Source organism: Octopus bimaculoides, chromosome 14 (assembly GCF_046866305.1).
Source record: "Octopus bimaculoides isolate indiv1 chromosome 14, ASM4686630v1, whole genome shotgun sequence".
Lineage (NCBI taxonomy): Eukaryota > Metazoa > Mollusca > Cephalopoda > Octopoda > Octopodidae > Octopus > Octopus bimaculoides.
The window spans coordinates 37,032-50,929 of NC_142941.1; the positions used below are offsets into that span (position 1 = coordinate 37,032).

Genomic DNA, 13,898 nt, shown 5'->3' on the forward strand with positions numbered 1-13,898 from the left:
AATTTTTTTATATCTAATTTCTTTTTCACTAATTCAATTTTTAAGGCACCTACAGTGCCATCTGCAGCACATGTTTCTAAAGATACCATACTGAGATATGTTTTTACCACTTTTTTGTGAGTGTCACTATGATATATGATAACAATTCCTAACAACTTGTTTATCGATATATCATTTGGATTCATTTAATAACAGGCTAAAGTTTCTAACTCCTATATCAAAAATCAAATCTCCATCAAAATATGGAGCTAGAACATTTCTTACAATATTTGCACATTTTGTACGATGCATCTTCACTTTGGATAGAATATCACTTATCAGACATAATTCTTACATAACTCTACTGAGTGATCACAGCTATTAAATGATGAGTGACAACAAGGAAACATTGCTAAATTTGCTTCAAGCATAGATGTCTTATCATTTTTGGTTTTAATAAAATTGGTTAGAGGAATCATTTGCTGTGGAGTTGATGCCTTATGTTTCTTTGCTTCACAGTGGCTTACTAACAGAGAATATTTTGACAACATATTACATCTACAATATCTGCAATTTGCTGTAGATCGGTCACTGGGTACTTCACACAACCGCTTAGTAAATGCTGACATCTTAAGCCATTCCTTTCGGAATTTTTGCTGGTACAACTTTTGTTTTTTCTTTGCTCATTATAATGCAGTGGGAAGCAAAAAAATTAATTGAATGATTAATAAAAATATAAAATTGGAAGCACAACCTAAAAATATAAAATTGGAAGCACAACCAAATCTGTTTGCCGCTGACATTCGTCATTAACAATTCTGATGTTTGCTGCTCACAAATTTTACAAATTCTTGAGGTGAACAATACTGATTCATGGTGCAGGGTGGCCAACTTATAAATGGAAAAGTAAAATCTGCAGAAATCATTAAACTGTATTCTGATATAAACCTGGGAACATCATATTTCGCTTCCAATCTTACATTTAATATCTATTGGTAAAACCACAAATATAAATACAATACTTGCAAAAATAAACTAGAAATATAAAGGGTGAGACCCTGCCACCCCCCTACTTCTATACAAGATATATAATCCAAAATAAGCATGAAAAAACACAGGGCTATTTTAAAACAGTCAAACTGAAAGTAAATCAGGCAACCTTGTCATGATAAAAACTCATCACTACAGAATAAAGCATTGTTAGGACGAATTTCCATGCTTTCGTCCTTTGCAACATATTTAAATTATTGTGTAGTGAGTTCAGGTGCTGACATGAGTTATCTTCTTCCCCTCCCCCACCAGCACCACTCTGTATCCAAGCCGTGGGGGTGGGCTGGAAAAATTCATAACTTGATAAACTTTCATTTGAAGTCAAAGACAAATTCAATAATAGTCGATAGTACTAAAATTTGGCTATAAGTAGAAAGTAGAAAAGGAGGAAAAAAGAAAAAAGGATAATTTTTTAGAGAAAAATGCTAAATAAACTTTTAAATCTGCTATTTTCTCTGTTAAATGATAGATTCAAAAATTTTCTGCTACATGCTGAAAAAAAAATGCTAGATCTAGCATAAAATACGCTAAATTGGCAACTCTAACTCATAAGGATAGTTCCTTATGGGACAGTGAGTGGAATATATTTGAGAAAATCCATGCTGTCTCATATATATCTGGGTATTAATGGACATAAGGGTTTAAAGGAGTATATCCAAAAGATGACTTAGTTGTAGTGTTGGAGATTGTGGCTGCTGCTGGTCTCAAATTGAGACCAACAGCAGCAATCTTAATATTTTTGAGCAGGTCTTAGTGTTTCTTATGTATTGGTTCTTTTGTTCACTCGTGGCTCTCTATATTTCTGAGCTTTCGTAGATCTTGGGTAATCTGTAGCAATTGCTCTCTTTCATTTCAGAGTTACATAAGTAGTCTATTTCTTTATTTATGAAGGAATATAGGAATTGGTTAATTAATGTTCTGATTCTATTCATTATTGTCTTTCTCTGGGTTTCTTGTTTCTTCCTTATGGTAGTCTTAATCTGTTAGATGTTCCAATATTTTGTCTTTATAGAAACTGTGTAACAACTAAAAAGGGAGATATTGCTTGACTCATCAAAAAGTAACTTCAAATAAGAAGTGACTCAAACCACAACATCTCCAATCTGTGCCATCAAGAAAAAAGCAAATGTTAAAGTGATGAAATATTCTTCTTTGGATTTGTTTTGTAAGCTTCTTCATATCAAGCTGTATTCAAAATACATGTAGTTTGAAAGAGTTGCACAGCTGTGGCCTTTTCTTTCTTTTTTGCATCAGGTATTTATATAAATATCAGATATGGATATAGGTATAAAGGTTTGTCTCTGAAGGTGAAGTTACTAGTCTGATGTTTATAATAATATTGAAATGTCTGATAGTCTAACAACATAACATTTCATACAAAAATTTATCATTCCATTTACTTCTACTACTACAGGATCCATTGGCTGTTGATGTAAGAAGAAAACCTTTCGATTCACCACATTCTACAGAATCCCTTTCTGCAGATCTTTTGAATATTGCAGAAAATTTTAATCAACCAGAAAAGAAAATTTTGTCAACATCAAAGGTCATTTTTACAGAAAATTCTAAGATGGAATTTAACCAAATGCAAGACAGTAAGTAGAAATGTCTTGGGTAATCAAAAATAATGAATCAATGGCTAAGATTTTAATGTGATATTAGAGATGAAATTATGAATTTAGAGTTTGACTGATAAAACTTAAAACAGACAGAAAAAGGAAAAGACGTTTTGGACAATGCAATTCAAGGTTACTACTGACTTAGAAAAAAAAATGCACATTCACGGCTGGAATTACTCTGATCAAATATTTGCTCAGTCAGAGCTGACACAGGGCTAAATAACACCAGATGACACATCTGATTAGTGTGACCTAGCATTTTGTGAACTGACCTCCTTCCTTATTGTCCATGATCACAAGTACTTCCCACAGTCAATACACTAAACAATTTAAAACTTCAGAATATTTTAACATTAAAGATAAAACAGTTATTTGAGGCAGAGATAAGAACAGCAGTATCACAGATAAGGTAAGAACCCAGTATTTATTACTTGCTATGTTACCTGTTTGTATTACAGAATAACATTTAGCCATCATTACATCTAAAACCAGATGAAATAAACTGCTGAGGTTCTGTAATTACCTGAGTATCTGACAGAGACAGAAAGTTGCATGTGCTCTGTACTTTAACAGAGGTTGTGGAATGTTCACAAAATATCTTTCATCAAAATATAATTTTAAGAGATATGGCTGGAACCTCTTCGATCACAGCTTGGCTGTGTCAGGGTTAAGCAAGATTAAATAACAACAACAATTACAACACCCAATGCTAATTACAATACTAGACATTAGATACTGTTGTCTTTGATATACTATTGGAATAACAATGGAACTTCATCTACTTTCTCATAAGCTCCACTGGATTGAGATTGGCCTAAAGCTTAACAATAATTATAATGTTAGATATATTAGGTAGTGTAGTCCTAGATACACTATGAATGAATAAAATATTAGATGATCACCACAGGAATCCCTTCGAAAATAGATCATCATCATCGTAATCATTTAATGTCTATTTTGCATGCTGATATGGATTGGAGGGTTTGACAGGTACTGGCTAGCTAGAGAGCTTCACAGGCTCCAATTGTCTGTTTTTGGTATGGTTTCTATGGCTGGATACCCTTCCTAATGTCAAGCACTTTACAGGGTGCTTTTTACATGGCACTGCTATGGGTACTTGCTATGTGACACTGGCATGAATGCTTAATTACATCGTACCAACACAAGTGCTTTTTATGTGGCATCAGCACGAGTGCTTATCTACATGGCACCAACACTGGTGTCTATGTGTATGTGGCACTGGCACTGGTGATTTTTATGTAATGCCGAAATGGGTGCTCCTCAATGTTAGATGCATGCACTTCATGAAAAGAAGACCCCTATAAAACATGTGCCTAACAATGCAATTCTTAATCTGCTAGAAATTGCAGCCAACTCAATCTCTCACAAATCATATTTTACCATCTTAAACAAAGCAGGACACACTGGATAATGTGTGTGTGTGTGTGTGTATATATATATATATATATATATGTATATGTATATGTATATATATATGTATATGTATATAGCATGTCTGGAAAATAAGACTGGATACCTTTGATTGCAGATCAGCTTGATCTGAGCAATTTATTTCAGTCAAGTAAAATGTGCCATTTTTCATGCCTACTCTTATAGACTATTGTACAGCTAATTAGTGATTCTCTAATCACTAGACACTAATTAATATTATATTTTCTTTAACGCATAACTAATGAGGTTTTATACATATAACTTTATCATTTTTCTTGCAGATGGCATCCCCTAGTAATTTATTCTTCATCTTTTTTAGTACAATATAGCTGCCTGTGGTCATCAGCCCAAAGCAAATGGCCCATACGTTGCTATGCTCCATTGAAGTTCAATATCAATAGCCATTACGGTGGCTGTTGCTCTCTCGTCTTCATATCAAATGCTTATGGCTCAGAAGGGTCCAACACCACAGCACAGATATTTCTGCTGCGTTCTGGCTTCAATTGCAATCATTTTGCAGTAGTCTCAATAGTTCAAAGTTATCAAGGTAAGTTTACTTCAAACACTATAATTATCAACTACATAATTAAGTACATTATTTACATTCGACGGATATTTCTCCTCATCTTGTTTGTTATTAACACAACGTTTTGGCTGATATACCCTCCAGCCTTCTTCAGGTGTCTTGGGAAATTTCGAACCTGGGTTCTCATTCCTAAGGTATTTTTCGATGTTATCATTATTATTATTATTATTATTGTTCAGGTCACTGCTTGGAATCGAACTCAGAATCTTGGGGTTAGTAGCACGCGCTCTTAACCACTACGCCATATGCCCATGGGCATATGGCATAGTGAATTTTAGGCCTCAGTCCACCAAAGTTTTGCCATGGCACATGACTGTTGGCATAAAGAAGATAATGCCAACAGTTTTTGACTGGTAAAGCAAGCGGTGAGCCTGTATTGATTCCTAGAATTCCACTTATTCCCTTGGATATGCCTTTTCAGTACAAGCACCTGCAATTCCCATTGAAACTGAGCATTAACAAGGCCCAGTGGCAGTCCTTGGATGTGGTAGGTCTGAACCTTGTCAAACCAGTTTTCTCCGATGTCCAACTTTATGTGAGATGCTCAAGAGTTGGCAATCCTAATCATTTGTTTATTAATGCCCCACAAGGAAAGACCAAAAATGTTGTTTATCAAGAAGCTCTGCAAACTTAATAAGATTCACCAAATCATCAGGTATTTATTATTTACCTGTTATATTTGTAAGTGTTGTAAATGTATTGATAATCTACATGTTATTTTATTTTAAAATCTATATGCAAATTTATTTGTATGTCTACTGTAAAGTTAAATGTCAGTCTGTTTCTATATCCATTGTAAATTTATTTCAACACTAGCGCCCCTAAGGGTTATATTCTCTGGGAATGCACAAAAGCCCTTTTCAGAGTTACTTACTTTGCATTGTTATTATCTCATATCTGATTAGCCTGTTATTACATAACATGCTTCACGATTTTGGTATATATGCCTTATTGGTATTTCTACCTAAGTTCTATATACACCTAAGTTCTATACACATTAAAGACCTTTACAGGGCTACTTCATTTGAATTCTTACTATTGGGTAACTAATTTCATGTTATTACATAACTGACTTCACAATTTGCCTATTCATAACTTATTAGAAATTCCTAAAAATAAGATCCTATGTGAGACAATTCGATATTCTCTGTAAGTACATAAAAAAACATTTTAAGGGCTACATACTTTGTATTGTTGTTATTGGATTAGCGAATCAAGAGAACTGAACCAAGGGATAAGCCCTGCTTTTTCGGTACATCAGCTAGTTATTTATATAATTATCACAATTAACATTACATTGTTTGAATAATTAATAAATTAACAAACATAATATTATTTAATATGATTAACAACATAGTTACTAATGGAATATAGTGAAGTTTTGGCACAAATTAATCCATAGAAGAACTGAATGAGTTTAATTGCCATAAAGAATATAATGGTTCAAGATTTTGTAAGAGAAACAGATGCTGATGTTTGGGTTATGGGTTAGAAATTGATGAATTGTTGAATGGGTAAGCAGTTGACTGAGTGGTCTGAGTTCAGTAGTACATTATGCTCAATAGAAGACTGAGGAAATTACATGGAAGGAAATGTGATGTTTTACAGTAAAGTGAGATTGAGTGCAATGGATGGAGCTGACAGGGTCAAAATGTCTAGGGAGTTGATGGTGGAAGGGAATTACAGTGGGTGGGGGGGGGGGGGGTTAAAACTATTAACAAAAAAGTTAGCTCAGTGATTGTTCAGTTCAGCATACTGGGTATAAATTTGGGCTTTTGTGTGACCTCTAAACAACTTGGCACAATTGTAGTCAATGTAGAGTTTTTTGATTACTTGACCCAACTTTTGAATCAGAGTGAAAGTAGTTTACAATAAAGGTGATTTCAGAAATGCAAAGAAGTATAAATGTGCTAGGTTCAAAAAATTATGTGAAACAGATGGTGAAAGAACTTGAGGGCCAAGACGGCATCATCATGTAGTTTTACTTCATTATTGTTGTTGCTGTCATCACTGCTAATAATTAATCATTATTACCAATTATTGAATCATATACTAATTTTCTTTTTTTTCTTTTTTTTTTTAATTACCTTTAATACAGGTCATTTAATCCCGGCTAATAGTTTTATAACTAATGAGAATGGAGAACTCGTTGTTGACTGCTTCTCTGGATCAAATCATGTGATGTTATTGTCAAACTGGAAAGTCAATGGACATTGTGGACATGGCTTCGTGTTTAAAGGAAGCGATGATTGTGAAGAATATACTAATTGCCCACTCAATGTAAATGGTTGTTATGATAAGATTCATGGAGGTGGCTGCAGCCTCATTATCTGCAGTGCCCTTCAAGAAAACACAGTTGTCAGTGCATGTTATCTCATCCGCAGTGGGCACAAAGGAAATATATTTCAGAAGTCATTCATTAAAGGTGAAGATCAGTGGGAGTTTTCTGTTAATTCAAGTGGTCAACTGTTGGTGAAAGGCTGTACACACTCTGTTTATAGTTTATATCACAACCAAGAAAATCTTAACAACAACAATAATAAGGCAAAAACCATTTTTGTATCAAACCATGATGGCTCTTTGCATTCCAAATTGATTGAATTTTCGTACTGTCTCCCTCATGCATCCTTAATTGCACTCTGTTCTCATTCTTGTGGCCAGCAAGATGCAACTTCAGCATCTGTATATTTAATCACATTGTCCAAAGGAACCACTCGGGTGTTACTTTTGTCTGAGAGTTTTGGAGAGGGTTGCATTCATCGCAGTGAATGGAAATTTGAAGTGGATAAAGTCACTAAATTTCTTCAGGTGTGTGGTCCACCAGGTCCAGCCAGATTTGCTCTAATAACAAATATCAAAGAAGAAACATCAAATTTGACTGAACTCCAATCAAAAGATATTTGTGTTGTTACTGGTGGTAGTGATGAGGGTTTATTTATGGGATGTGTGGAGATTGGAGAAGGGAGAATCAATGGCATTCTGAACAGAAGATGTGTCATATATATTTCAGTGAATAGTTCGATTGTAGCACAGATACAAACAGAAGAGCTGGTAGCAACTGGCTCCAATTGGATCTTTAACAGACAGTGGGCAGAAAATGAAATCCTGCTTGGTCTGAATCTTGTGCAAGTTTTTGCTTATCTCATCACTGATCAAACACAAAGTAAGTTTCTTCAAATGTTGTTTTCTTCTTCTTCTTCTTCTTCTTCTTCTTCTTCTTATCATTATTATTATTATATGTTTGAATTTTGCTTTGTATTTGTACAAGTTGACTCCAAGTCTCACCCAGAGACTTCAAGAGACAACAAATTAGAAGTTCATGCTGATGTTATGCTTAGGGTGTCATATATTTGGTCTTACACAGTATTGTTCTAGAGAATGTTTAAGAAAACATAAGAAAATTGTAAGTTTGGTTTAAAATTTGAGATTACATAGACAGTATTTTATGTAGGGTATGGGCAGTTCCCATGAGCACTATCTCTTGAATTTCTGCCATTTTGGGGTTTCCTGGTATCTGAGCTAGGTAGCAATCAGCCTCTTTTGCTATCATTCCTAATGCACCTATGACAACAGGTATTGTTTTAGTCTTAAGGTTCTACCTTTTGCCAATTTCTGTTTCAAGATCTTTATACTTGCTCAGTTTTTGGTAGGTCTTGACAGATACATTTATGTTGATTGGGACAGTCATATCAATGAGGAGGCATGATTTTTGTCTGAAGTCCTTCAATATAATGTCTGGCCTATGTGCATCTATCTTTCTATCAGTTTGAATGGTGAAGTTCCAAAGGAGTGAGATGTGATCATTTTCAAGCACTGGAGATGGTTTGTGTTCCCACCAGTTTTTATTATGGGGCAGGTCCAGATTTTTGAAAATTATCCGGTGAATATATTTGGCTGCTCTATCATGCCTGTTGAGATACTCTGTAGGCGCAAGAAAACTACACATGGAGACAACATGATCAATGATTTCATTTTGTTGTTTACATACATGACATGTTGGGCTACTGCCGTTCTTTAATATATTGGCCTGATAGTCCTTTGTAGGTAGGCATTGATCTTGGGCTGCTATGATAAACCCTTCTGTTTCTGATTTTAAGCCAGAAGACACTAACTATAGATGGGTAAGGGTTTTGTCAACATCGGTATTATTAGCTCTCTTTGGGTATTTACCGTTGAGAGGTTTTTCTTGCCTTTTATCAGTAAGTATATCCAAGGCAGCAGTTTTAGCACAGGTTTTCATACACTTAGCTCCTACTGTGCTTGTTTCCAGTACATCCAATTCTGGGATTTGTTGTATTTGGAATTCACTCAGATATTTCTTTTCCTGTTTTGTTACTGAGTAAGATGCTTTCTTGTTTTCATGCTTTGAGACAGGTTTTAACATCCAATCCTCAGAGTTCTTCAGGTAGGTGTCTAAGCCAATTGTGGCAATCTTCGTTGTTAATGCCAGTTGTAAAAGTCCACAACCACCCTCTTTTCTTGGCAGGTAAAGTCATTCTATATCTGCCTTAGGGTGGTGAATTCTATGCATTGTCAACAATTTTCATAATTTTTCTGTCAAGATTACATATTTCAGTAATTGACCAGTTAACGATATTGAAACTGTAAGTCACGACTGGTCTGGCTAAAGTATTGATCACTTCAATCCTGTTTCTTGCATTCAGTTCTGTCTTGAGTATTGCCCTTACCCTGCTATATCATTCTCTTCTGATCCTTTCCCTCAACATTAAATGTTTGATTCCATCACCTTCAAATACCCCTAGGTATTTGTAGCTCTCCACTGGTTCAAACTCCTTTATGACATTCTGCTGGTCAAGATTAACGTTGGATGTTTCTGTCATTTTTACTTCGATAAAGGTAGCTTTTGCACATTTATCGAGGCCAAATTGCATCCTGATGTCATCACTGAATTGTTTAGCAATCACTAGCTAGCCCTGTAGTTGTTGGTCATTTTTGCAAAGAGCCTTAATTCATCTGTGTAAATGAGATAATTTATATTTTTATTGAACATTTTATAGCCATATTGTACATCATTGAGCAATTTTGAGAGAGGTATTAAGGCTAGACAAAAGAGGAGTGGTAATAGAGAGTCACCCTGGAAAATGCCACAGGAAATTCTTACATCTCCAGCATTGAGAGAGCCATTGTCACTGTTCAAAATCATTGTGGTTCTCTATGATCACATACTTACAGACAGGGAGTTTCGCAGAGTAGGTGCTATTTTATACATTTCCAGACATTTCTTAATCCAGCTATGTGGTATACTATCAAAAGCTTTTTTATAGTCTATCCAGGCTATCGACAAGATTTTGTGACAATCTTCCAAGATTATCTTATTGATGGGTAGCTGATCTTTACAACTATAGGACCCACATTTACATCCTCTTTGCTCATTAGGGAATATGCCACTTTCTATTAAAAAACTATAGATATATTCAGTCAAGACAGATGTTAGTATTTTATACATTGTTGTTAAGCAGGTTATGGGTCTATAATTTTTGGGTTCATTTGTTTCTTCATTTTTTGGAAGTAGGAATGTAACACTATTAAGTAGCCAAGAGAGAAGCATACTAAGTTGTTGCAAAAACATTGTTGTAAATTTTTGTTATCAGTTCATGGCTCTCTGGGAAGGCATTCAACCAGAAGTTAGGAATTTTATCCTTGCCTGGAGACTTCCATTTGCTTGACTTCCTGAGAGCAGATCTTACATACTCTGCCTTGATACCCTCCCACTTTTACTCTTCAAAGGAGTCTAAGTGTGTAGATATTCCATCAATCCAAGGGGCCTTTTCGTTGTGCCTTTTTTTCTTCTGCCCAAATTTTATTCCAAAATTCCTGCACTTCTTCTTTTGATGGGACAGACTTTACTGTAACTCGTATTTTCCTTATCTTCCTGTAAAAAGTTTTTGAGCTACTTTTGAACATGTTGTTGTCCTTGAAGAATCTAACGCACTTTTCATACCTTGCTATGCAGCCAGCTTTAGCACATAACTTTTTGCTTGATAGTTTCTATGATGGTATCAAATTTTCGGACTTTTGTTGGTTTGATAGTCTTGTCAAACTTAAGGTTTCTTAAACATTCTATGTCAGACCTAAGTGGCTGAATTTGGTGCTGAATACGCTCTTGCCAAGTAGGCTTTTTTGGGGGAATGTTGTCATTTTCTAATCTTCTCACCACATAGAATCATTGAGATTTTCGCAGATGCATAATACAGGTGGTTGAGATCTGTAATATCAACATCATTAGCTGAAATTATATCCTTAAGTGCAAGGTGGATTTTACCAATTACTTTCAGGTTTTGGTTAGAATTGCACATTTTTAGGAGAGTGTTACGTTCATTCATACTGATTTCTTTAATTTTCAGCCATTCAATCATGATTTAATTTTTTTAGATTATGTAGTTCAGTTGGGTCAATTGGCTGGTCTATGATTATTTCCTCAGTCATATCTTCTTAAGCTGCAACTGAATTCCTTTTATCCCTTACTGATTGTTTAATTTGGTCAATCTCTAATTCAGTCAGTAATTTCTTTTTCATAATGTTTCTTCTGACGTTGGCAAGTTTGTTACTATGTGGAGTGTTTCTATCTCCGGTTTAAGTAGGTTTGTACAGTATTAGATTTATTTGTGGGGAAATACATGGCATGATAAAAGACCTTAAGAACTTCTTTATTATCTCCCTTAGACCATTTTCAATCTTTTTCTTTTGGTTATTTGATGACGAGCATAGATGGCCATCTGTTGGAATATTCTGGTTGTGAGGTACTTCCAGCTCCTGTGTTTCAGGAAGATTTGAACCAGTAGCTGAGTTTTCGTACCTAATCTGGTTCCTCACTCAGAGACGCAGCCCTTGGTGATCTGGGTGACATTGATCTGGTTTGTATTTTGCTTCATCATTGAAGCATAACGAGCTTGGATGTTGACATTAGAGTATAGATCTGTCTGTTTAGGGTTAATTTTTTGAGACAATACAGCCTCCAAGTTCTCTGAATGAAAGCATTGCTTGTAGCATAGCTACTTAAGACTAACAAATCTGTAATTTTTTTGTTGATAGATTTATCTCCAGGCATGGTATTTGTAGACTCTCCAGGCATGGTATTTGTAGACTCATGAATTGTTCACTCTGTCTGTGTTAGTTCAAAATTTTTTTAATTGCTTTGTTTTTTTTTTTGCTTCCATTTGTGACGTGTTTTCATATCGAGTATGTGTCCTGTAAATTTCACATAGTTGTATAAACATTGGGATGTATGTGTAGTCCAATGGGTATTAAAATGTATATATGATTGTGTAGACATTTGAGTGTATGTGTAATTAGTCAATTTATACACTTACCGTTTTGTTCCACTTATTTTTTAGAATTTGTAAACTTTCTGATGTTGTCTTTCACACGTTTCACTGAGACATCATGCATAGAATAAACTATGCTTTGTATGGCAGTAAAATTTCGTTTTTAGGATTATTTTTGTTTAAAGGCCGCTTCCTTCAAGTATTATTATTATTATCATTATCATTACTATTATTATTATTATTATTATTCAAAAGTTATTGCTTGTTAATTAGCAAGAAGCATTCCCTCCATTTAACTTTGTTTCAAGCATCTTCCTTACCTTACACTTGTACAATTTCTCTTTCTATAACCTTATATCCTTTTCACTGAGCAACTCATTCATTCCAAACTGTATGCAAACATTCTTGATAAATATTCTTACTTCTTGTACTAGAGATTACCATTATTCAAATCTCGCTAAGAATGTTGGATTGGCAGAATCATTTGAGCATTGAACAAAATATGTTACATTGTTTCTTCCAGCTCTTTGCATTCTGAATTTAAACCACATTATCACCTTTGCCTTCTCTATTTCATCCTTTTATTTTCATTGACTTAGAAATGGGTCAACAAGAACAAAATACTAGTCAAGTATGAGATTGAAGTAACTGACTGCTTCTAACCTGTAAGCTTTGTGCCTATGCTATAAACAGTTATTTTGGAAGATGTCAATTTTGATACATTGATCCCATTTTTACAGCCTGAGCTCAAGTCTTGTTGGATCAATCTTTGTTGATCACCATGAGTCATTTATAGTCAGGTGAGGTTCCGTTGGATCATCAGCCACTTCTATTCACTATGGTGTAAGTTTGAACTTCAATTTAGTTGCTGTTCAGCCAATGAAGTTATCCAAAATGGATTTATCTTTAGTTAAGGTTGGAAAAAATGGGTCCCAAATTAAATCACAGATTTGTACAAATAAAGTTGTCTTGAAATGTTGGCAACATTTAAATCACTTCGGTTACAAAGGTGACACATTCTGGTTTTGATTTATAAAAGTTTAGAGTGGATAATTAATGAATTCCCTTGGCATATGATGCAACATTATTGGATATTTACTGGAAGGGACGTAGAAATTTTTAGCAAGGTAGACATTATTAAAAATACACACAGAATGACATTATTGAAATTATATTGAGGAACGTTTACTGGAAAATTTATTTATTTCTTTTCTCTGTAGAAATTGAACTTCAGGGCTCACCATGTCAGTTGATCAAACAACCAATTGGAGTGGTTGTTGCCATTAACTGTGGAGGACCTTCTTACCAATCACTGGTTGACAATGTTGTTTATGTAAGCGAACACTCTCAGTTTGCCAACTACTCTTATTCCTATGTATTCGGTAAGTCAATGTTGTTTAGTCTCAAATTAGCTCTCCTCCAACAAAACTAAGATCTATGACCATTCTCACTTATATTCAGATATATCTTGGGCCACATTATCTAAAGTATACTTTCTTTATTTGAGCAGTATAATATAGTCTGAAGGACAGTGAACTATTATTTCTAACTGTTGTTTAAGCAATTTAAGGTGGTGTTAGGGGTATATAGCATAGAGGACAACTGGGAGTTCCTACAGGACAAACTACAGACTAAATCTGTGGCTGGTGCAAAGTCCTGGCCAAAAGAGGAGTCATGTGGCCAGAACAAAGGGTCATCAGTGAGGTAGACGGAGATATAAAAGCAAAGAGATTGTCTTGGAAAGACTGAAAATTATATCAGGTAGTCAGAAGAGAAGCTAGGCAAAACGTTTACATAGCAATGGTGAAGCAAAAAACTATTCTACAACATGAAATGTTCTGGATGACAAGACAGTTGATCAGAGAAAATAAAGATTTTGTGGAAAAGAGGTGTGTATAGGTGGTTAGTGGTGTACTTGTATTTAGC

The 13,898-nt window shown here is 34.7% G+C and overlaps 1 protein-coding gene and 1 long non-coding RNA gene across 6 annotated transcripts in view; one reads left to right on the forward strand and one right to left on the reverse strand.

Moving 5' to 3' along the window:
* Positions 1 to 13,898, reverse strand: part of LOC149132554 (uncharacterized) — a 299,591-nt gene that overhangs the window by 31,236 nt on the left and 254,457 nt on the right. The gene's annotated exons all lie outside the window — the stretch shown is intronic.
* LOC106883700 (uncharacterized) overlaps positions 1 to 13,898 on the forward strand; it is an 85,690-nt gene that overhangs the window by 5,524 nt on the left and 66,268 nt on the right. For both annotated transcript variants that reach the window (XM_089362101.1, XM_052972748.2), the window contains exons 2-5: positions 2,444 to 2,624; positions 4,420 to 4,647; positions 6,785 to 7,849; positions 13,193 to 13,354. In XM_089362101.1, coding sequence (XP_089218227.1) covers positions 2,444 to 2,624; positions 4,420 to 4,647; positions 6,785 to 7,849; positions 13,193 to 13,354 — 1,636 coding nt within the window. The remainder of the gene's footprint in view (positions 1 to 2,443; positions 2,625 to 4,419; positions 4,648 to 6,784; positions 7,850 to 13,192; positions 13,355 to 13,898) is intronic.